Here is a 21,369-nt window from a genome sequence, read left to right as displayed (position 1 = left end):
TGGCTTCAAATTTCAGAAAACCAAGGGCAGAAGGAGTGGGGCTTCCAAGCCACAGAACACCACAATGTTTCCTGGACTCTGTTGTTCTTTATTCCTCGCTCCATGCCCTGCCACCCGCAATGCCCCTGGTCAGTTAAGTTTCCCATTCCGGGTCCTCTGCAGAGAGGGCCGCGAGGCTGAAGTGGAAGGTGGTGGCAGTGAGTTGGCCCTTGCTCTGCTCTCTTGCACCTGCCGCTTCAACTCTACACTATCATACACCTGGCAGTTGGCATTGCCCCCTGGGTTCCGGCTGAGTGGCATGAAGGTGGGTAGGGATGGGGGGGGCTCCACAGTCTGGACTTCAGGCAGGGGCTGGGAGCTGTGTGGGACCAGGGCTGAGCAGTTAGGTGGGCACCGTTGGTATGAGGGCTCGCCCAACGTGGTGAGGGAAGTGGAGGTGGTCAAGGGGTACCGAGTGGGCAGTGCTTCAGACCATTCGGCTGTCCGTCGCCGAACTTCATGGGGATCTCGAGAATTGTGGTTCAAGTGTCCTGCAGATGGATAGGGGTTGGGCTGACTGTAAACATGGCCTTGGAGGCTGTGCCGGTGTGATTGTGGGGAGCAGTGTTCCCGGGTCTCAGGCCGGGAGCCCCGTGGCATCAGGGCATATGGGGGCTCAGAACCATCCATAGTACGCCGCCGCTGATCCCAGGAGTCACACTGCAGCTGGCCCCTTGAGGGGTACGGGTTGTATCCTCCAGAGACCCCGCAGGAGTTAGGGGTCAGCCGGCGGGGAGGTGGTGGAGTTGAAACCCACTCCTCTGCCTCCACGTTACTCCAGATGTGGGACTGGGAGCAATGGGGCCTGTAGGACTGCAGTCTCAGCTCAGACTTGGCCTCCACACGCTTGGGCATGCGGCGCAGCTCAGGGGACAGGTAGAGAGAGGGTGGTGGCAGGCTGGCCAGGATCCCACCCTGGCGGCCCCACAGCCCCACACTGGAGGGCAGGCCCATTTGCTGGTAAACTCCTCCTCCCCAACACCCCTGTGGGTACTTGGGATGTGGGAAGGACAGGTCATCTTCCTCCTCCAAGTAGGAGTCTGGGTCCTCCTGATCAAAGGAAGGCATCGACTGCAGCTGGGACACCTTGCAGTTGTGGTTTTGGCTAAAAAAGACTGGGCTTTTGTGGGGAAACTGTCTTGAGTTCTTCTGCTTCCGTTGGTGGCTGCAGGGGCGGTGGTGGTGGTGGTGGTGGTGGTGGTGGTGGCGGCGGCGGCGGCGGGAGCGGCCACGCTTGAATCGGTGGTAGGGGGTGTGGCGTTTTCTGTGATGGTCCTGGGAGGAAGAGCAGTGGGCGGGCTGGTCCAGCTTCACTTCTACAGGGTCCAGGCTGCAGTGGATGTGGACGTCCTGGGTCGTGGCTGGGGGATCTTTGGGGGGACTTTCAGAAGCCTGCGGGACTTCATCTGGGGGAGGCAAGACTCCATGAGATCAGGGCAATTGTCAGAAGAACTCAGGGTAGGGAACACTGGAGCCTGAGTTTCTAGAACCATCATGGCGACTGAAAAGAGGGTCGGCATCCTACATCTCCAGCTACTATACTTACTTTTCTGGTTAATCCAAGAGATCATCTTGTCTAAGGCATTCTGGAGTCCATGCCACATCTGGGGGTGGGGTGGGGTGGGAGTGAAGGCCAGGTTCTCCAACCCAATCCCCATCCCCTTCCCAGCCAATACCACTCCTGCACATGGAGCTGGCTCCCATCCTCAGCCCTCTTCACCCTGAGGGGTGTGTCCACAACTGTCACTGACCGCAGTTGCCAGGTTGATCCCAATGTTGACAAGAATGATGAGGCCCAGCAGCAGGAATAGGAAGTCCTCGGCGTCCTGGGGACTTTCTTGGTATTGGTTGCAGCACCCCAGGGTGTCATACCCGAGTTGGTATTCCATGGTGGGGGGGGTCCTAGGGCCACTTGGGCCACACACCCCCCCACCAGCCCCGACCCACACTGCACACTGCACTCATACCTGTGCCTGGAGAAACCTACTAGCTAGTGATGGAGCCGGGTCACAATGAGGCACACTGAGGGGAGTCACAATGCAGAAGTGGCAGCTCTTTTATCCACTCTGCTGGCTCTTTATTTGGCCATCTTTGCCCTTGGTTCCCACTTGATGGAGCATAGTCCCCAGATATCCCAGATTTCAGTCTGTCCCTCTGCCCCTCATTCTCCATGGAGGCTTGCTTAATTCTGTATCTGATTTCTGACCTGAAAATATGGTAGGGCCTCCCTGGTGGCACAAGGGGTTAAGCATAGCACTGTGAAGCTGTCCGCAGCTTCTGCAGCCTGAGTTCGATCCCCGGTCAGGGAGCTGACCCACATGGCGCAGCAGACCTCTCCGCTGCTCCCCTCAGCAGTGTATTTTAGTCAGTCTGCCTGTTCTGTTCCCCACTCTGTTTCTGGTGAATCCTCTCACCCCCCACACCTCTGGCCTGTACCCCAGTTCTTGTATGCATAAATAAATCTTTAAAAAAATGAAAATATGGTAGTTGCAGTTGTGAGGCAGTCTTCATAGCAATTGAATTATGCATAGGGCCTCCCTGGTGGCACAAGAGGTTAAGACGCAACCTATGAAGCTCACCACAGCCACTGCAGCACGGGTTCAATCCCTGGCCAGGGAGCAACCCACATGGCGCAGCAGATCTCTCCTAACTCGCCTGCTGCTCCCCTCAGCAGTGTATTTCAGTCAGTCTGCCTGTTCTGCTCCCCACTCTGTCTCTGGTGAATCCTCTCACCCCCCACAACTCTGGCCTGTACCCCAGTTCTTGTATGTATCAATAAATAAATCTTTAAAAAAAAAGAAATTGAATTATGCATAAAGGAATTCCTCCATTTCATTGTCTTTCAAGACATCATGGCAGTTTATGTAGCTTGTTGGTATTCCCCACACATTTCTACTTATGGAGCAGCTAGAGTTAACTATATGGGTGCAGCAGGGATGATGACCTTCTGGTCACTCTGCTGCTCTGTTCCCTCCCTTTCTGCCCATTTCCCTGTTTTCCCTATTTCCCTGTCATAGTACCTCTCAGCCCCCACCCCTTTCATGGCCAGTGCTTGCAGCTCTAGGTATTAGTAGTCACTTGCTTCAAAGCAAGAATGACCTCTTGCTGGGGTTGCTATTCTGTAGGCGCCAGCATCAAACTTGGGTTCTCTCTTTTCTAACCAACTGCCTTCTCACCAAGCTGCCCCCTCCAGCTTGAAAAACTTAACTGCCAGGGCCTTCCCTGGTGGCACAGTGGTTGAGCGCTGGGCTGTGGCTCGTTCAATCCCTGGCTGCCGGTGAGGGTCCCACATGGTACGCAGACCTCTCCTGCCGTGCTCGCTGCTCCCCTCGGCAGTGCATTTCATCAGTCTGCCTGTTCTGTTCCCCGCTCTGGCTCTGGTGAATTCTATTACCCTCCCGTGCTTTTGACTGTACCCAGTGCTTGTATAAATAAATAAATAAATCTTAAAAAAAAAAAAAAAAACTTAACTGTCACCTTAAGGAAATCATGAAACATTAAGAAACTCATAAAGCACAAAATAAACATAATTGTTGATATGACAAAGGGAACCGATTTAAACCAGGTTCATCACTGGAGCTGGTGAAAGTGGTGCCCTGGGGACCTCAAGTCATGTGTTTACACAAATAGAACTGAGGAACAGCCAGTGAACTCTTCCCATCGAGCCTCTAGACACCTAGTGGGTGCTCAGTACATACCCACTGAGTGGGATAAACTTAAAATGATCAACAATGTTAGCTGAATGAAAATGAACAGAGAAGCAGAGCGATTCACACACACACAAAACACCTGTCTGCTCACATTCCAAACTCAGTGTGCATAGAAGGTGAAGCTCCTTTAGCCTGGGTATATTCACTTGGCTCCTTTCCCCACCTCCCGCCCCCTGCCCCACCTTGGCTCCTTGATCCTTACCTGTGTGCATGTACTTGTGTGTGCATATGTGCATGTATATAAACCCCATCACCTAGAAGTAGGATAGGACCTGGGTTTCCCCGCTGTCCTGTGGATGGAATATTCTGAAGAGTTCACATGGCAAACTAAGGAAGCTGGGAGATTCTGATGGGCCTGACAGACTCAGTGGCAATGGGAATCTACCTTTGGGAGCGGGAGGATGCAGTGTCTGAGGCTATGAACTTGATCTTCCTGTCTGTGTGACCATGAATAAGTCATTTGGTCTCTCTGGGCCTTAGTCGCCTCATTTGTGACATGAAGATGCCAATCAGAAGAGTAAGGAGTCCTCCCTGGTGGCACAAGGGGTTAAGATTTAACCTATGAAGTTATCTGCAGTCATTGTACCACGAGGTTGATGCCTGCTCATGGAGCTACCTACATGATGCAGCAGACCTCTCCTGACTCGCCCACTGCTCCCCTCAGCAGTGTATTTCGGTCAGCCTGCCTGTTCTGCTCCCCACTGTGTCTCCGGAGAGTCCTCTCACCCCCCCACACCTCTGGCCTGTACCCCAGTTCTTGTATCATAAATAAATAAATCTTTAAAAAAAAAACCAGAAGAGTCAGGTCACTCAGGGGTGTGATGTGATAATGAGGTAGCCCTCCAATATTTCGTCTTCTGCTTCAAGCCTGCTCAAATGTACAGGAGCTAAGGGAACTTCAAGGAACTTCACTCTCAGTCATCCCTCCCCTAGAAACTAGGGCTTGAGAGGGAACCACGCCTCATCTGTTGTTGTAACCTAAATCTGGGCTCCGGCAGGAATCAGGCTTATGGGTGGCTAGGGCAATGGGGATGATGCTTCATCCAGCTTTGATCCAGTCGCTCTATTGCAGGCCACTCAGGATCTGGGATGGGATTGGGGGTCATCTCTGAACATAAAACAGACGTGATAGGGCCTCCCTGGTGGCCTAGGGATTAAGTCTCAGCGTTACTACATTGAAGGTCCACCGTGGGGGCCTGAATTCGATCCCTGGCCAGGAAGCTGACCCACATGGTACAGCAGACCACTCTTGTTTCCCCTGATGCTCCCCTCAGCAGTGCATTTCAGTAAATCTCCTGTGCTGCTTCCTACTCTGTCTCTGGTGACTCCTCTTACCGCCCCTCCGCCACACCTCTGGCCTACAGCCAGTCCTCCTAAGCTAAAATAATAAAAATTTTAAAATGTTAAAAACAAAAAGAGTGGATAGAGTCATCTTGAAACTAAAAAAGGCCTGGAAGAGGGTTGAAGACAGGGCCTGTGGAGGCCAAGAGGGTGGTGAAGGTCCCCAGGATTCTCTAGGTCTTGTTGCCAGGGAGATAATTCCCCTAGCAATCAGGGTTTCTGGGTGCTTGTGGGCCCTGCCCCTCCTCACACCACCACAAACCATCTCCACCTCACTTCTTTTTATTGTTCTCCCAGGCACTTCTCTGGCAAGTGACGGTATATCCATTCCTTGCCTACTTCTGGAGCCACGGGGCTGTGTTCAGTGATCATAGGGTAACAGTGGGACAGGGCCTCCACCTCCCGGGTCAGCTCTCGAAGTCGCCGCCTCACTTCTCGTGCATCATACACTATGCGGGCTGAGGAGCCACGCCGGGGGACTTCTGGGACAAATGCTGGGCCGTGGATGGGTGGTGGGGCGGGAGAGCCCTGCTCCTGCTCTGCCCCAGCCCCTGCCTCTGCCCCTGCTCCATTGTTCTTATGGTTCGGGGCCTGAGGGCTGGGGGGTGGAGGGTTCACAGGGTACACGTATGCCTCAAGGCCCAGCTCTGATCGCATCTCTGTTGTTAGGGGCCTTTCAATTTGCTGGAAGCGGATAGTCTGAGTAGGGGGCTCTGGAGCATCCTGGGCCCAGGGAACCCAGACCCCCTGGGTAGAGCGGAAACCTTCCCAGTGTGGAGGGACATCCCAGTTGTGGGAACAGAATGCTGGGCAATGTCGTGGGGCCTTCTCTTCCTCGTCAGTGTCACGGCCCCAGGCTACAGGGCGGTGGGCACGGCGACGTGAAGAGCCCCTACGGCGGCGATGGCGGCGAATGGGTGGAGGGGTCACAGTCATTTGTACAGGGTCCATGGTGCATCGAAGGTGGACTGTAGGGGAGCTCTCCTTTGGGGGCTGGGTCTGCTTCTCAGGCGGGCATGGCTTAGCCTCTGTGAATCGGGGAGAGGTGAGAGGCTGATGGGGAAGCTGACATTCACAGGGATGGAGAGGCAGGGTACAGGGAGAGAAGCTGCACAGATATGGTGTCTGAGTGAGGGGAGTCATTTTAGGGCCAGCGTGAGAATGCCTGGTTTCTGCCCCTCCCACTCCAAAACCCTAGCCCCTGCTTACCTTTCTCACACATAATATGGAACACTTGGTTTAAGAAGCCACGGAGTCTGTTCCAGAGCTAGGTAGGGGAGGAAATAGTGACCGCAGGTAGGCCCTGGCCAACAGGCCTGCCCCCCATCCATCCTGCCAGCACCCTCCCATCCAAGCCCCACCCTGACCAGCGTCACCATATTGATGCCAATGTTAATACAGATGATGAGGCCCAACAGCAACAGGATGGAGTTACCCAGGTCCTGGCAGTTGTTGGTGTGAGGATTGTGATACGAGGTCCACCCAGGCCGTGGCTGCTCAGCCATGGCCATGGGGGTCCTTAGGACCGCCGGGGCCCTTAGACCCCCGGGCCTACTGTGCCTACAGTATCCAGTGGCACCTACCTGTCCCAGAGGCTCCTGGGGGTAAGCGGGTCACAATGATGCTGGTTCTCCCTCACAATGTGCCAAGAGGAAGAGTCCCGGGCTCACGGTTGACCCTTTAGCCTGAGCCAGGCCTTGACAGAGGTCAATTCACCTTGTATACCACTCCTGTAGTCAGCCACCGGACCAGTCCACAGGTCCTCTGGCCTGCCTGGTATCTGCTCCCATCAGCCTCTGCTGGATCCTTCTCCAAACAGGCAGTGACCTCTGCACAGACATTAAGGGTCCTGATCCTAATTCCCCACACAATCCTATCACCATGGCAACCTTACCCTAGCACCTACTCCCTTTTTCTCTCAGACCCTGGAGCTGTTCACGGAAAAGGGTTGTGGGCTGGGACCCCTCCTTCACGGTAGAGTCAATTCCCCAAGACTTGTTTCTTCAGAGCCCCTCCTTTCACCTCCTAACATCATAGCAAGCGTAACCAACAGTTAAACTTTTATATTTACAATATTCTCTTCATCTTTTTGCCAGGTTTAAAAATGTGTACAGAGCCGCAAAGGGTTGGGGTAGTAGGGACATGAGATTGTCAGGGAATTGTTCTGGGGAGAGGGGCTGGGCATTGGAGTCCGTGGCTGAATCATGGGGTCCCCCAGCCCCCCTCCCATGCCCCAATTTGGGGGCATCTGTCTACAGGGTTTAGGGTCCAGCTCCCTAGCATTTAGAGGGCATGGCTGTTTGGAGAAGAGCTAGACCAGGCAGGGGAAGGGGTTGGAGAACTAATGTTTCATGGGATGGAGGTAAGAGAAGGGAGGGTCAGGAGGCAGAGGTCTGGGGAGCCAAGGCCAGGGATTCTGGATTTGGGTGTCAGTGGAAGACAGTACCCCACTCCCTACTTTGGCACTAAGAAACCCACCAAATACCACCAGATGAGGATTCTCCCCTTCTCCACTGATGTCCCTTAAAACCTTTCCTGACTGCACTCTTTTCCCCAGAGGCTTAAAGCACTTTCTCCTCGATCCCTGCTGGGCAGTCACCTTACACATGTCCTTTCAAATTCTTCTTGCTGGTGTCTGCCCAAACCCCGTCCCCCACCACCCCATCTGTTCCTCACACAGCTGACCTCATTCTCTCCCCAACCTGTGCCATGAAACCCTTCTCCCTTTCTCTCCTTCCCTCCATCTCTCCTTTCCTCTAGCCCTGGTGGTCAGGGGAGGGAGGGGTAGGTAGATCAAAGGAGGTGGGCAGCTGAGGGGAGAAGCTGGTTTGACATAGGGATATGAGCAACTTCAAAGAGGAAGACAAACATGAGGCAGTGAGGGAGGCACGGTATGGTGAGGCGAGACACAGGCAGGACCCTCCCACTTGCCCCCACATTTACATGACCTGACCCAGGACCCAGGAATCCTTGGCACATTTGGGGGTCTTCAGTAAACCCACTTACCCAGTTTGGCACAGATGAGCAATGGTTTGAGGACAGAGGAAAAGGCTGTCCTCAAACCCCAGTGAGGGCTTTGGCCTCTGTGGGTGGCAGGTGCCACTCCCCCCCACCCCCAACTCAGCTTCTCTGGGGGAGGGAGGGGCAAAGCCCTCCCCTCAGGGTTTTTTACATCCCCTCAGCTTCTGTCAGCTAGAAGTCTGTTCCCACCTGCTGTCTGAGGAAGAATTAAGTGCTGGGCCTGAGGCCTGGGGGATGCAGGGAAGTGCTGGGGAGAAAGGGACTGTCTGCATGGGAAAACACACATCCACATGCAAGCCATGTTTCTACTCAGAGAAATGTATCCTGGACCCATGGGAAAACAATTCCCAGATAGCACAGGGATGCAGGGAACTCCTTGCTTCCTCCTGGCAGGAAATCTGTGTCTCTCTGTCACCTAGAGAACGTGCTTCCCCTGACTTGTGCCATGGGGGATAAACATGCTTTGCTGGGGTAGAGTGGGGAGTGGGGCAGGGAGGGGGGCTGATTTCCTCGCTACTTCCCGGGCACCACCCTGTTGTCTGTTGGCCAACGGTCACTATATGTGAACATACCACATCCAGGGTCTCCATGGGGTGGGGAGCAGAGAGGAGGTGGGAAAAGGCATTAAGGGAACAGGATTCTGGGGTACAAATCCCCACAGAAATTTTTTGAGGGGGTCAGCATGTGTCCAGGGCGGCAAAAAAAAACCTCACCCTGCACATGGGAAAACATACCCCCTCGTGAGAAAGCACACCTCCACGTGGGAAAATACTTCCACGTTTCCACACACCCAAGACTGGTGTCCCAAGGGAGGGGAAAAATCACCCCCCAGTTGTTCAAAGGCCCAGGTCCAGAGAAGAGAATGGGCCTCTCTGCATGGGAGAAACACGTCCCGGTGAGGAAACCCATGTCCACCTAATGCTCTCGACGTGTGACAACTCCACATGAGAAAAGCCTGTTGCCAAATTGTCCTCCCTGCCTTCCGAGTGGCACTTCCCCCGGGCGGCCAGGAGTGCTGGGGAGGAGGGCCTCCCCAAGCTGCTCCCTATACCCGAGTGGTGGAGTGGGGGTGGGGTAGCGTGTTGTTGTGGCTGGTAGCGGTGGGGGGTGGCGGGGGAAAGGGCCCAAAGGGATGAAGGGAGGGTGGTGGTGGGGGTGGCGGTGGCCCCAGGCCACTGGGCAGCAGGGTCAGGGCCCCGGGGGCCAAGAGAGGCACATCGTCCGGTGCCCGGCGCAGGGCCAGGGTGTAGTCGGGTGGGCAGGCGGGGCGCAGGGCCTCAGCAGGGTCCGCCCCAACGCCACCACCCCGCTTCAGCTGCAATGACACCAGCTCCTCCTCTGGTGGCAACTCTCGGCCTGCAGTGGGAAGCAGGGGGCCCCCACCAGGCACACCAGAGCCGGAGCCACCAGGTGGGCTGAGCCGCCTGCACCGCAGCTCCTGCCGCCGGTCCCGCTTGTAGTAGAGGGCGGCAAAGGCGAGGATGTTGAGGAAGAGGAGGGAGGCGCCCACGGCCACAGTGACGCTTAGCTCCGTGGAGTAGTCTCGGGAGTCCCCGGGGAAGCGGTCATAGGCCCGAGGCCCTGGCTCAGGCTCAGGCTCAGGAGGCAGGGTGGCAGGCGGTGGGGGCCGGCGTGTGCCCGGGGCACCTTGGGGTGGGCGAGGCCAGCGTGTGGCGTAGGGAGGCAGGCGCGTGGTGGTGGTGAAGAGCTCCGTGTGCAGGTTGTGCAGGTGAGGCACGAGCTCCAGCCAGAAGGCCACCTTGTTGGCGCGGTAGTTGTCACGCACGCGAGGCTTCAAGCCGATGTGCAGGTACTGCTTCTCCTTGCTGTTGAACTTGCTCCACACCACCTCCTCAAAGCGGTTGGGCTTGGTGTGAATGAACTTGGTGTCCTGTGGCACTGGCTGGTTGGGGTCACTGTGGGCACAGGAGGGCAGGGGAAGGAAGAGTGAGGGTGAGGCTCCGCCAGGAGTAGGAGTGGGGAAGGAAGAGGGGGTTAGAAAGTGACAGAGATACAGAGAGCCGGGAGACAGAAACTCAGAGAGAGAGAGAGAGAGAGAGAGAGAGAGAGACAAGGATGAAGATGAAGAGACAGAGAAACTGCCAAAGAAAGGGACAGAGAGACAAATGGGTTTAGAGACATGCTACAGAGGAGAACAGAGGAGCAGAGGCAGAGGCAGAGAAAGAGACAGCCAGTGAGAGAGGCAGAGGCTGAGAGTGCGTGACACAGAGACACAGAAACAGAGCAACAAACAGGAGAGTTGCCCAGGGTGAAACAGGTAAGCAAAGAGGAAACAGAGCAAAGAGAGCAGAAAGGGAGAAATAGCAATGGATTTCAAGAGGGAGCTGCAGACAGCACTAAAGAGACAGATACAAGTCCTTACACATAATCAGACACCAACCAGAGCAGTCAGGCAGAGGGGCAGAGCTGGGAGGAGAAAAAGGTGGGCAAGGCAGGGAAGGAGAGAGAGATCCAGAGTCAAAGCCCCCAAGGAGCCCACCCCAGAAAGGACAGGACCTCTCTCTCTCTGCTGAATTTCCACACACAGCTCAGTGCCTCGCACAGAGAAGGTGTCCAGCAGGTGTCTGAACCAACACAAGAGTGCCTTCACGGAGGAAGGATCTCATGTGCAAGGGTGAGGGTGGAGGGGATGTATGCCTTTGCCTGCAGAGGTGCCCCACCCAGCCCTTTTGGCCCTCACCCAGTCTTGGCGAAGTTGGTCCAGTAGGTCATGACCACAGCGCTGAGCATGACGTCATTCTTGGAGAAGTTGCAGGGGAAGAGATCAGTGGCACCCACCATGGGCACACCAAAGACGTAGGGGAGCTCGTCGCCATGTGCTGCGTCTGCCCACTCGGGCCGCCCCTCAGCCTGGCAGTGGTGGTAGAAGGTGTAGAAGTAGACAGGGGACTGGTAGTCGGCGTGTAGCTTGGCGGTGGCCACAGCCGGTGCCACCCACTGGTGGTCAGTAAAGAGCGCCAGCAGGGTCTTGCGCCGCATCTCACCATTGTCCCGGTCGGCCCAGTCTGTGTACATAAACTTGATGGTTTCCCGCAGCACATCCTTGCCTTCTGGGTAACCATACAGGTTGTCTACAAAGTTGGAGACTGTGAAGTCAAAGGCGCTCGCAGATACGCCATCCTCACTCTCTGCAGAGTCCTCCACGAACTTGAGGCCCTCTCCTTGATTGACGCCGATGAGCATATCATAATTGAGGAATTCTCCCTGCTGCATGAGGATCTCGGGGTCATCAGGGACGACGTCACCGTCCACCACGGGCCCAAAGGCAATATGGTAGCTGGGGAGAAGGGGTCAGAGTCTCATCACCTGCTCACTGGCCTCCTCTCAGCTCACAGCCCGCTGAGCTCACATGAGGGCTCTTCCCTGTGCCTGGAAGAACCTTCTCCCCAAGTTAAAATCTAGGAGTCATTCAGAGCACTTGGTCTTGGGAAGTTCCCCCTGAAGCATTTCAGGGTACCTCCTGCACACTTGCTCTGTTTTGGTGCCTCTACTTAAGGAAGGCTTCTGAGAGAAGGCAGGGCCACTAGAGGCCTACCTCTCCTTACCAAAAGAATGCCTGCAGGCACTTCTCAACCTCCTTGGAAGTAGCAAGGAGAGCGAAGGCCTGGACCTGGCCCTCTCTACCCCCATACCGGGCAGGCTGCACATCCTGGTCCACCAGCTCCCGGGAAGACTTCCGGCGCAGACACTCTACAGCTTCAGCACTGTCCTCCCGGTCACAGCCGACTTTGGCTGCTAGCAGTCGCGTGTATTTGAGTGGCTGGTAGTTGACAGACCAGCTGGAGATGGCAGTGCCACTCTGGGCAATGGCCTTCTGGAACAACCCTGGAGGGACAGACAGGCTTCTGGCTGGGCTGTATCAGACCAAAGGAGAAGGGGGATTTGGTGGGATCAGGGGCATGGAAAAGTGGAAGGGAAGAGCAGGTTGTTGGTACCTTCCGAATGGTGAGAGAGGATCAAAAGGTTGACACACGAGGCACCTGCCCCAGACCCAAAGATGGTGATACGCTCAGGATCACCCCCAAAGTGGGCAATGTTTTCACTGAGCCAGCGCAGGGCTTGAATCTGGTCCAGGAGCCCATAGTTGCCTTTTGCAGCCTGGTCCCCGGTGCTGAGAAAACCTGGGGATAGAGGAAGAAAGGGGGCTCTCTGGGGATGTCACAGCACCCTTGACCCTTTTCTGGGCTGTTCAGTCCAGTCCAGAAGCCATTCTGCTTCTTCTGGGTTTAGAGGAACCCCACCCACCAGACCCCCCTCCCAGCCTCTAAAGTTAAGCTGCCCACCCTCACCGAGCACCCCAAGTCGGTAGTTGAGCGTGGCTACAATGACGTTGCCATAGGCGGCCAGGACGGAGCCATCGAACATGTTCCCAGTGCCCTCCATGTAGGAGCCGCCGTGCAGAAACAGCATCACGGGCTTCTTCCCAGAGTCCCGGATATCTGCGTGGGGAAGGGGTGGGCAGGTGGGCCGGGGGTAGGACAAGGACACAGTCAGTCCAGAAGCAGCACTGCCCAGCTCCCAGGCCTGCTGAGGAACAGCCGGGAGCTCAGGGGATATGTCACTCCCGTCCCTGGGGGGCAAGACCGGATTCCCCTCCCTCCCTCCCCAGCTAGTCTGGCAGAAAGCCCCTCCCCACTTCCTACAGCCTGTTCCACAGCACCTCTAGGGAATGCTGGGCAGACTTTTCAAGAAGCCTAATAGAGGTGGGAGTGGGAGGGCCCTCCTCTGGACATCTGCTGGATCCAGGGAACCCCCTCTCCCCACTCACACAGCAAATTGCCTTCCTGCTCCCAGGAAGACCAAGTCCCCAAGACTGGATCTAGAGCAGAGATGCTGGGAGGGTCCTGGCATTTCCTCAGACTTAGACCTTGGGCCTCAGCTCCACGTGGGAGTCTGGTCTGTGGGTGAGGGGGTGCCAGGCCCTAGGGTCCCTGGGGGCTTGGTCTCCTCCCCGCCCTAATTCCTTTCTAGGTCACCTCCCCAGTTACCATGGCAACCCCCAGCCTAATTACAGTGGCAGGAGGAGGCAGGGTGGGAAAGAGCTTGCTTAATGAAGCCAGGGTGCAGCTCTCTAGTATTGGAACCCCCAACCTGGCCTGAGCCCGGAGTTCTACACTGGATCCCTCTCTTGCCAAGTTCCAAAAGGATCCCATGATCACTGTCACTTGCAGTAAGGCCTTGAGACACTCCACACTGGATTGAGGGATGCCTAATTACAGAAAGGGGGGTACCTAAAAGGGCTTGTGAGGTCCCCCAAGGCTATATAGTAAATACCCTTCCATGCACCCCCTCCCTAATTTGGCCACACTGTCAAGGCTGGGGTCACCTTGGCCCACAGGTCCTCATCTTTCTTGACACCTGCAATCTCTTTCTTGCCTGGGCTTTCAGCAAATAAGAGTAAGGCCTGGGCCTCCAAAGCTGGGCCTCTGCCAGCCATCCTCGTCCTGCTAGAAACTTGCCTCCTGCCAGGTCAACCAACAGGTCACCAAAAAGCTTCCTCCACTCCTCACTGGCAGCTTCCTGCCTTCTGTCTCTTAGGACCTTCTCTGCCACCTCCCTTGCCAGATTTTGTCCAGGAGCTTCTAGGTGGGCAGTGCCCTCTCTGTGTCCTCCCCAAATTCAATTCTTCCCTTGGTTCCTGAGTCTCCTGTGACCTTCCCGCAGTTCTGGCTGGAGTTTTCATCCCTCCAAAACCCTGTCCTAAAGGTCCTCATTGTCCCCCCTTCTCCCCACCCAGCACCTCCACTCCCAGTGTGGGGGGAGGGGGAGTCAGAGAGGGAAGGAGCAGGATGGGGGCTGGGGCAACAAGAATTCAAAACCAACAACAAAAAAAACAGGATCAAGAAAGAAGAAAGAAAGAAAAAACAACAACCAAAAAGCAAGAAGCTCTGGGGCAGATTCAACAAGAAAAGAAAAAAAAAAACAAAAAGATCCGTTTTTGGAAAAAAAGAAAAAAAGAAAAAATTCTTTGCAATTTTTTTCAAAATTTTGTGGTGAAACTTCAAGATATTGGGCCCTGTTTTGAAAAATCTCCAAATTCTTTAATTTGCTTCAAATGTTTGCATTCTCTGTGTCTGACAGGCCTTTGGAAACTGTAACAGGCTTCCGCTATTTCAATTGTGTCATCAATTTGCCAACTTAAAATTTTGTTTTTCAAATGTTGTTTTGCTCCAAATTAAAATTGCTTTTTCAAATGTTACATTTCACAAGTTTCAAAACAATCCAAATTTTTTTCAAATCCTAAACATTTTAGCCAATTTTTTCCCTGACATTCCAATTTATTTTTTTCACTTTATTTTCGCCATGTTTAGTTTTTTGTGCAGGTTTCTAGTGGGTCCAACATTGTTCCAATTTTGTTTGAAGTTTTCATAATTCTTTTTTCCAATTATTAAAAATTTTTCTTTTCTTTTCTTTTTCATTTTTAGTTGGGAGAACGACTGAGGGGCCTTGAGGGCTGTGGGGGCATTTAGTTAGGGGCGTCCTCTTATCAGCAACCACATGCAGCAGCGGGATTTTTAAATCTACCTGTGTCTGGCGGATTGAGCGTCGCCTCGTCACGTTTTTTTGTGAGCGGACCTAAGACCGGGAACACAAAACAGAGAAAAAAGGACAATTTTGTGGGGAAAGATGGGGGTCGGGGGAGGTGGTGGATGGGGAGGGGAGGAGAGAAAGCAGAAAAGGGGAGGGTGGGGGGGGCAGAAAAAATAAGCCAAAAAAAGCAAAATTTGTTTGCAAGAAAAAGAAACCAAGAAAAGAGAAAAACGTTTCTACAACCCAATTTTGTTCCCCTCCCCAGAAAAAGTCATGCCCCAAAGAAAAGGCTGGTTTGCAGGGGGGTGGGGTGCCTGAGTGGGCTGAGGCCTGTCTTAAGACATATTGACTTGGCTGGAAAGGATTTGGTTGTCGGAAGTGTTTGCTAATTGCTGGAAATGAAAAGGCGTTAGAGGTGGGTGGGGGAGGGGAACTCTGCCTGGGCACCCAAGGCCAGCTGTGCCACCTGGGGGGTCCACCACACAAGAAAGCCCTCTTGGCCAGCCAAGCACCTGTCTTTTCCCCCAGGCTGCAGAGAGTAGGGGCCACAGCAGAAAGGATTCTGCTTCCCTCTGGACCAATCTGGAGGGCAGAGGGTAGAAGGGGGGTCAGGGGGCAGCCTGCGCATAGCTCGAAGCCTCCCCACTGGAGGGCTGTGGGTAGGTCCACTAGGGCTGCCTGACCACCTCCCCAGCCTCTTGTACACCTGCATTTCTCTTTCATCCACACATACAGGCCTGGCTTCTCACCCCATCTCCCCAATGTGGGGTGAAGCAGGGAAAAGGGTCATCAGGTCTTGCCCTCCACTCCACCTCTTCCCTCTGTACCCCGCCCCCCACCTCAGCCCTTACCCAGGTCTACTCTCCTCCCCACAAAATTGTGAACTTCCCACCTGGGTCACCGGCTCCCCCACCCCTGCACTAATGCCAAAAATAAACCCCTCCCCAGTTGGGGGTCCAGTCCACAAATAGGGAATAGGTGCTCTGAGCCAGCCTGGCACATAAGGTGTCAGGAGGTGCTGGCAAGCACAAAGCATGTCCACTGTCAGGGAAGGGCCTCACACTGGGCCCAGAGTTTGGCTCCAGGCTTCTTTCAAATTGGGAGAATGGGTAGGGGAGACCTGGAAGCCAGAGGCCTGAGGGGGTTCCCCTGGGTTGACTGCTTTCTCCTCAGCGGAGTCCAGGCTGGGGAGGGACAGGTCAGTAGGCCCAGGCAAGTGTTTGGCTTCTCCCAATTGACAATCCCTTGGGGACCCAATGGGATCAGGGCCTATTCTCTGTGACAGGATGGGGATGGGGGTGAAGTCAGCAGGGCAAGTGTGTGCATGAGAGTATTAATTTTAAGAGTGTGTGTGTGTGCCTGAGTCAACAAACCTCTTCCTCCCAGAGCTGGTGTGAAGATTCAGTGAGATCACCTGAATGTGTCAGGCCTTAGGCAAGTCTGCGGTAAGCAGTTAAAAATACAGAAGGTGTGGGCATGGGTGATATGGGGGTGGGGTGCAGGTGTTGGGGTGGACAGTCCACTGGTGGGAAGCCCTGGGTAAAAGTTTCACATCGGGTGGGTGTGATGAGACAGCCTACTTAAGGGGACATGGGGGTGGTTAGTCCTGTGGCACTGGACTGAATGATTCACAGAGGGCAGGGGAATGTGCAGTGAATGATTCTTATGTGGCGTGCAGGGTGTTAGGTATTGGGAAGGATGTGTGTGTTGGGGTGAATGGTCTACGAGGGTGCTTGGGATGTGGGTGGGACTGGAGCTAGATGCTGTTTCTATGTATTGTACGTATGGGTTGCTGGAGGCATGGTTTACACAGAGAGGGGTGGTTAGGGTGTGAGGGTACACAGCTGGTATGAGGAATCTAGGGTGGACAGGCCATGTAGGCGGTGTGGCAAAGGACCTGAGTGGGCTGAAATGTACAAGTTGTTCTGTGATTGGCATAAGAGGACTGGGTGCAGAGAGAAAGGTGTTGGATTCTTGATTTGTGAACAGGAGGTAGGGTTGCTGGGTGTGTTGTCACCATCTGAGATATGGTACAGGTGATTCTCTAGGTGAGAGTTAAGGTAAGCAATGTTTGAGAAGTGTTGAGGGTGTTGGGGACTGGCCTGAGGGGCCTGGCAGAGCACACTGTCCTGGCGCAGGGTTATTGGGTATATAGTCTATGCACGGATATGCTATGGCATTTGATCTAAATCCAGGGGTACTGGGGAACATAGATCTGTGTAGGTAACAACATACCCACACAGTGTGGGGTGTGTGCTGGGTGAAGAATTGTGAAGGGTACATGGGCATTGTATAGGTTAGTCAGGTACATGACCTGAGTATTGAGTAGCTGAGATTCCTAGTCTCAGGTGGGACTTGAGTGCAGGATGTAGAGGTATTGGGTGGGTAGAATGTACATACAGCAGTTCCTAGCTAACAACTCTGTGTGTAAAGTTGTTGGAAAATGGCTTGTGAGGGCTGCTGCAGGAGTGGAAGTTCTCTGTGGAGGTGGGGTGTTTTGGAGTAGTGACAGAAAGATAACATGGGGTCCGTTTGTGAGGCCAGACTTCTGGGGTGGTTAAGAGTTAGCTGATATACCCTCTTTTGCAGATTGCTTGATATACCCTCTTTTGCAGAAGGATGCAGGTAGAGAATGGTCTAGGGGGAGTGTTCTGGAGACCACGAATTGTGCTGTAGTAACTGGAGAGAGTTCACTGAGAGCCCTAGGGAAGGGCTTCTGATGGGAATGGGTGGGCTGTGAGTGAAAGGGCCCTTGGTGGGGAGCTCCCCTGATCCTTTTGGGGGCTTATAGAGGCCAGAGGCCAGAGCACAGTAAAGAGGCATTCAGCTCAAGGGAGAGGCTGTTCATGATGTGCTAGACAGAAGTCTGCCCTTTCTGGCCAGGGAGGAAAGGAGTCTGTGTGGTCCTGGAGGGGCAGATGTAGCTAAAGGGGGTATTCCACCAGGGAATACCTCCTGGCCACTCTGTGTGCCTAGTGCCTGCTGCCCTTACCCCCAAAGTGTTCTCCCCCAGAAGTGGGCACAACGAATTTCTGGGGTGGTTGTTGATGGATTGATTCCTGGTAGGCACCTGTTCCACCTTAGAGGGAGGGCACACAGCCTGCAGGGACATACTGCCTCTCACTGTCCCCATCAAGGGGCAGCTCCCAGCCCTGGGGCTGTGCCAGTGCAGGAGGGTCTGTATGTGCGTTTGTGGGCTGTGTCACCAGGAGCTAGGCCTGGTGCCCGCGCCCTTACCGTCCTCGGTGGGCACGTAGAGGTTGAGGTACAGGCAGTCCTCGCTCTGGTTCTGCACGTAGGTGGCGGCTGCCTCCAAGTTGTCCGTGAACCACACAGGCAGCATGATGGCGGGTAGCGCCCCGTGCAGGTTCTGCGGGCAGGCGGGCGGCAGGGTGGTGGCGTTGCGCACGCCAGGCCAAGAGGCAGGGGCCTCAGGCGGCTGGAAGCGGCGGGCGCCCAGGGGTGGCGTGGCGTAGGGCACGCCCAAGAACTGCACGACGGGGCCCAGGATCTCGTTGTTGAGCTCGCGTCTCACACCGCGCACTCGCCCGTAGGCTGTGTTCACCACTGGGAAGCGCTCCTCCCCGAGGCTGCCGAGGCCCAAGCTCGGGCCTCCCGGGGCGCCGCCGCCAGGACCCCCTCCCCCTCGTTGAGCCCCCACCAGCCCCACCAGACACAGCGCCAGGAGCCACATGCTGATGGGGGACCCCCCTCCCTCCCCGGGACCCCCCCCTCGGAGAGAGAGAGAAGGGGGGGAGAGGGAGGGAGGCCCCCCTCGCCCCCGGAGGGAGGAGGGGGCGGGGAAAGGAGGGAGGAGGGGGAGTAGGGAGGGACCTAGGTTAGATTGGACCGAGTAGGGGTCTGTTCCTCTCCATGGAGGGGGTAAGGGGTGGGGAAGGGGAAGGAAGTGGGAGAGGGTGAAGGCAGGCCCGACCTGCAGGGAGGAGAGACAGGGTATGCAAGAGACAGACAGACAGACAGACAGACAGACAGAAAGATACAGAGAAGAGGTGGAAGAAGGGAAGGGAAATTGAATGGACAGGGCAGACAGAAAGGAATGGGGAAACAGAAGAGATAAGTGGTTAGAGACTTAGAATTAAAACAAATTGCCCCCTTCTTTCCACCCACAGGCCTCCTGGCACCTCCCCATCCCAACAACCCCTTCCCCATCGGCAGGGACCCGGATAAAACAGTCCGAGGTTGTAGGTGGGGTCAAGATGTGGAAAATGTCCTGGACAGAGCCAGAGGGAAGGAGGATCAGCTCCCCAGACCCAGCACACCCCCTCGCAGCTGCCGTGGCCATCCCAGGTGGGCTCTCCTCAGAGACTCAGGAGTCCCAGTTCCCACCTCCCTGGGAAGGATGAGATAGATAGGGAAGAGAAAATAAAAATACCAAGTCATTAATTAGCAGAAGGTGGCGGGTTTGTTTATACGTGTTAATTACTCCTGAGCTGTAATTTCATGGCACTGAGCCCCCAACCCAGGCCAGACTCTGGCCTTTCTTGGGAGCACACAAGCCCAGCACCTTCTTCCTTCAACTACTCAATCTCTAAGGATTTGTGAGGCCCTGAGGGGCGAGGGTCCTTTGCCTCCCAGGTCCTCTCCATTTCTTCCCTAAGAAGTTCATGTGCCTTGAGACAGGGGCTAGAGTAGGGAGGGATGCTGGAGGGGCAAATCCGAGGACAGATGCGTGATCCTGCAGCCGGTTGCTGGGCGACAGGATGCTGCCCCGCAATGTTACCTCGGCAACGGGCTGCAGCTTTAACCCTGGAAATGGGGGAGTCTAGAGGAAGAGGGGAAGGGGCCAGCATGGGTATAGGGTTCATTTAGGGCATGAGGTGGAGAGCAGAGGTGTGAGTCAGAATGCTAGAGTTTCCCCCAACCTTAGCATAGGGGAATAAGTATACATGTTGAGGGGAGTAGGAAATTGGGGGGCTCAGAGAATCCTAAAAGAACCGCCTCTTGCCCCTTGTTGGCCAATCAGAGCCTAGTCCTAGTGACCAGGCCCCTGGCTGGAGAGAAAAGCTGCTGAGGCAGGTTTGAGGGGCATCAGATGTGCCCACTGACTGCCCCCTCCCACAGTCTCTCGAACAGACTCAGACTCCAGACACCTCTTGTTCCATGCAGGACATTTAGACCTGTGTCCTGGGGGCAAACCTCAGTTTTCTTCTCATCCCATTCCAGCTATTCACCTCCCCTTCCCCTTGTCAGCCCCCCCCCACTCCCCCCACACCCGGTACACACAGTTGCTGCTTTGATGCCTGGGTGCTCAGGATAGCAGATAGGAAAGAGGTGGGATCAAAGGGGCAGGCACCCAGGTCATTTCAGCAAGTCCCCCCCTGCCCTCCCCCCCCCCCACCCAGCCACCAGAGCTGTTTGCTGACGCGGGGTTTTCAGAGCCAGGCGCCAGCCCGCGGGTGGCTCTCTGCAGGTGTCAATTTATTCCAGAGATGAGGACACAGGAATCCTTACCACACACACCCAGTCATGCCCTCCCCCTCTTCAGGTCCTCTTAAGCTCTTGTTCCCCCATCATCTGGAGGGGCTTGGGGCTGGCTCCCTCAGGATCTTCTCAGCCCATGCCAGTCTGGGCTCTGCTTCCAAGGCCATGCCGCCCCCTCCCCCTCCAACTAACATGGTCTGCTTCAGTCACCCCCTCTCCCTTATGGTAGTTTGGGCCCCTGGCCTCCTCCCTGCCAGCTTCTCTCCCTTCTTCACTCCCACTGAAGCCCTCCCCCCATCTCTCGCCTCTCCTTAGCGCTCCCTCTAAACATCTTTCCAGGCCTCTTCCAGCTTGCTCAGCCTCTTGCCTTCAGTCTCTCGCCCCTCAGTCTTTTTTCATCTCTTCTACATCTCCCTCCTGGTGTTTCTCATCTTTCTCTCTCCTTCAAATCCCTTCTCCAAATTTCTCCATCAAGACCCTTCTATCTCTCTCTGCCTTTTCCTATCTCCTTCTCCCCCATTTTCTCTCCCCTGCTCACCCCATCTCTGACTGCCACATCTTGCACCCCCCTCTTTCTCCCTAACCCTCTGTCTTGCTCTATCCATTCCTGCCCAAGCCTGACTCCTCCAACCGGGGAGAGTAGAGGGACGGGGGCTCAGGCCGCAGGCCCCCCCCCTTCCTGCAGTGGGGAAATGGCTTGGCCGGGAAGGGGAGAAGGAGGGGGAGGGGGAGATGGGAACACACGGGGTCTGTGGGCCCATTCAAAGGATCATTCATGGGCTGGAGAGAGGCAGAGACAAAGAGACCGAGACGCAGAGACACGGCGAGAGCATCCCTAGGCGGAGACACGCAGACAGAGCAGGCAGGGGAAAACCAGGCGCAAGGAGAGAGACAGAGAAAAGGGAGACCCCAGCGGACCGCCACGCAGCCCCCTCCACCCGGCCTCGCTCAGCTCCTACCTGGCTCAGCCCTGGGGCCGTGGTGCCTCCATCCAGGGCTCGGAGTAGGGGGCGGACGGGCTTCAGGAGGGGGGCGGCGGCCTCTGAGCCCCCGCGGCCCCACAGGCCCAGCCCCCGCCCGCAGCGCCTCACCCGGCGGGGGAGGGGGATTGCCCCAGCCCCGGGGGGCGGGGCCGGGATCCAGTCGATTCCCGGGGAAAGGAGAGGTAGGGGATGGGGTCAGGAGGAGCCCGGGAACAGGGATCCCCGCAGTGGGGACAGCGGAGCGAGGAGGAGGCAACGGGACAGGACTGAATTGGGGATCC

The 21,369-nt window shown here is 55.5% G+C and overlaps 3 protein-coding genes across 5 annotated transcripts; all 3 read right to left on the bottom strand.

Moving 5' to 3' along the window:
- Positions 1-75: 75 nt before the first annotated feature.
- SPEM2 (SPEM family member 2) lies at positions 76-2,037 on the bottom strand. Its single transcript, XM_037492683.2, has 3 exons — positions 1,791-2,037; positions 1,586-1,643; positions 76-1,445 (listed from the first exon to the last, which is right to left on the bottom strand). The coding sequence occupies exons 1-3, from the start codon at positions 1,926-1,928 to the stop codon at positions 130-132; spliced, it is 1,512 nt and encodes a 503-aa protein (XP_037348580.1). The 5' UTR covers positions 1,929-2,037; the 3' UTR covers positions 76-129.
- Positions 2,038-5,336: 3,299 nt separating this feature from the next.
- On the bottom strand, positions 5,337-6,660 carry SPEM1 (spermatid maturation 1). 2 transcript variants are annotated; one of them, XM_037492805.2, is made up of 3 exons: positions 6,458-6,660; positions 6,300-6,357; positions 5,337-6,118 (listed from the first exon to the last, which is right to left on the bottom strand). In XM_037492805.2, exons 1-3 carry the CDS (start codon positions 6,599-6,601, stop codon positions 5,373-5,375), a joined length of 948 nt encoding a protein of 315 aa, XP_037348702.1. In that variant the 5' UTR covers positions 6,602-6,660; the 3' UTR covers positions 5,337-5,372. The 2 variants fall into 2 exon arrangements, with proteins under 2 accessions (XP_037348702.1, XP_037348703.1); XM_037492806.2 differs by having other exon boundaries at positions 6,467-6,660.
- A 124-nt stretch (positions 6,661-6,784) lies between these two features.
- On the bottom strand, positions 6,785-21,261 carry NLGN2 (neuroligin 2). 2 transcript variants are annotated; one of them, XM_037492804.2, is made up of 8 exons: positions 21,065-21,261; positions 17,901-18,597; positions 14,658-14,708; positions 12,422-12,571; positions 12,068-12,253; positions 11,765-11,957; positions 10,813-11,409; positions 6,785-10,027 (listed from the first exon to the last, which is right to left on the bottom strand). In XM_037492804.2, the coding sequence occupies exons 2-8, from the start codon at positions 18,355-18,357 to the stop codon at positions 9,157-9,159; spliced, it is 2,505 nt and encodes an 834-aa protein (XP_037348701.1). In that variant the 5' UTR covers positions 18,358-18,597; positions 21,065-21,261; the 3' UTR covers positions 6,785-9,156. The 2 variants fall into 2 exon arrangements, with proteins under 2 accessions (XP_037348701.1, XP_054544928.1); XM_054688953.1 differs by having other exon boundaries at positions 17,901-19,014; positions 21,065-21,161.
- Between the last annotated feature and the right edge of the window lie 108 nt (positions 21,262-21,369).

This window comes from Talpa occidentalis, unplaced genomic scaffold, assembly GCF_014898055.3.
Source record: "Talpa occidentalis isolate TD23 unplaced genomic scaffold, MPIMG_talOcc4v2.1 talOcc4.7, whole genome shotgun sequence".
Taxonomy (NCBI): Eukaryota; Metazoa; Chordata; class Mammalia; order Eulipotyphla; family Talpidae; genus Talpa; species Talpa occidentalis.
The sequence above is the reverse complement of the archived record's forward strand: the minus strand, read 5'-3'. Positions and strand labels throughout refer to the sequence as shown.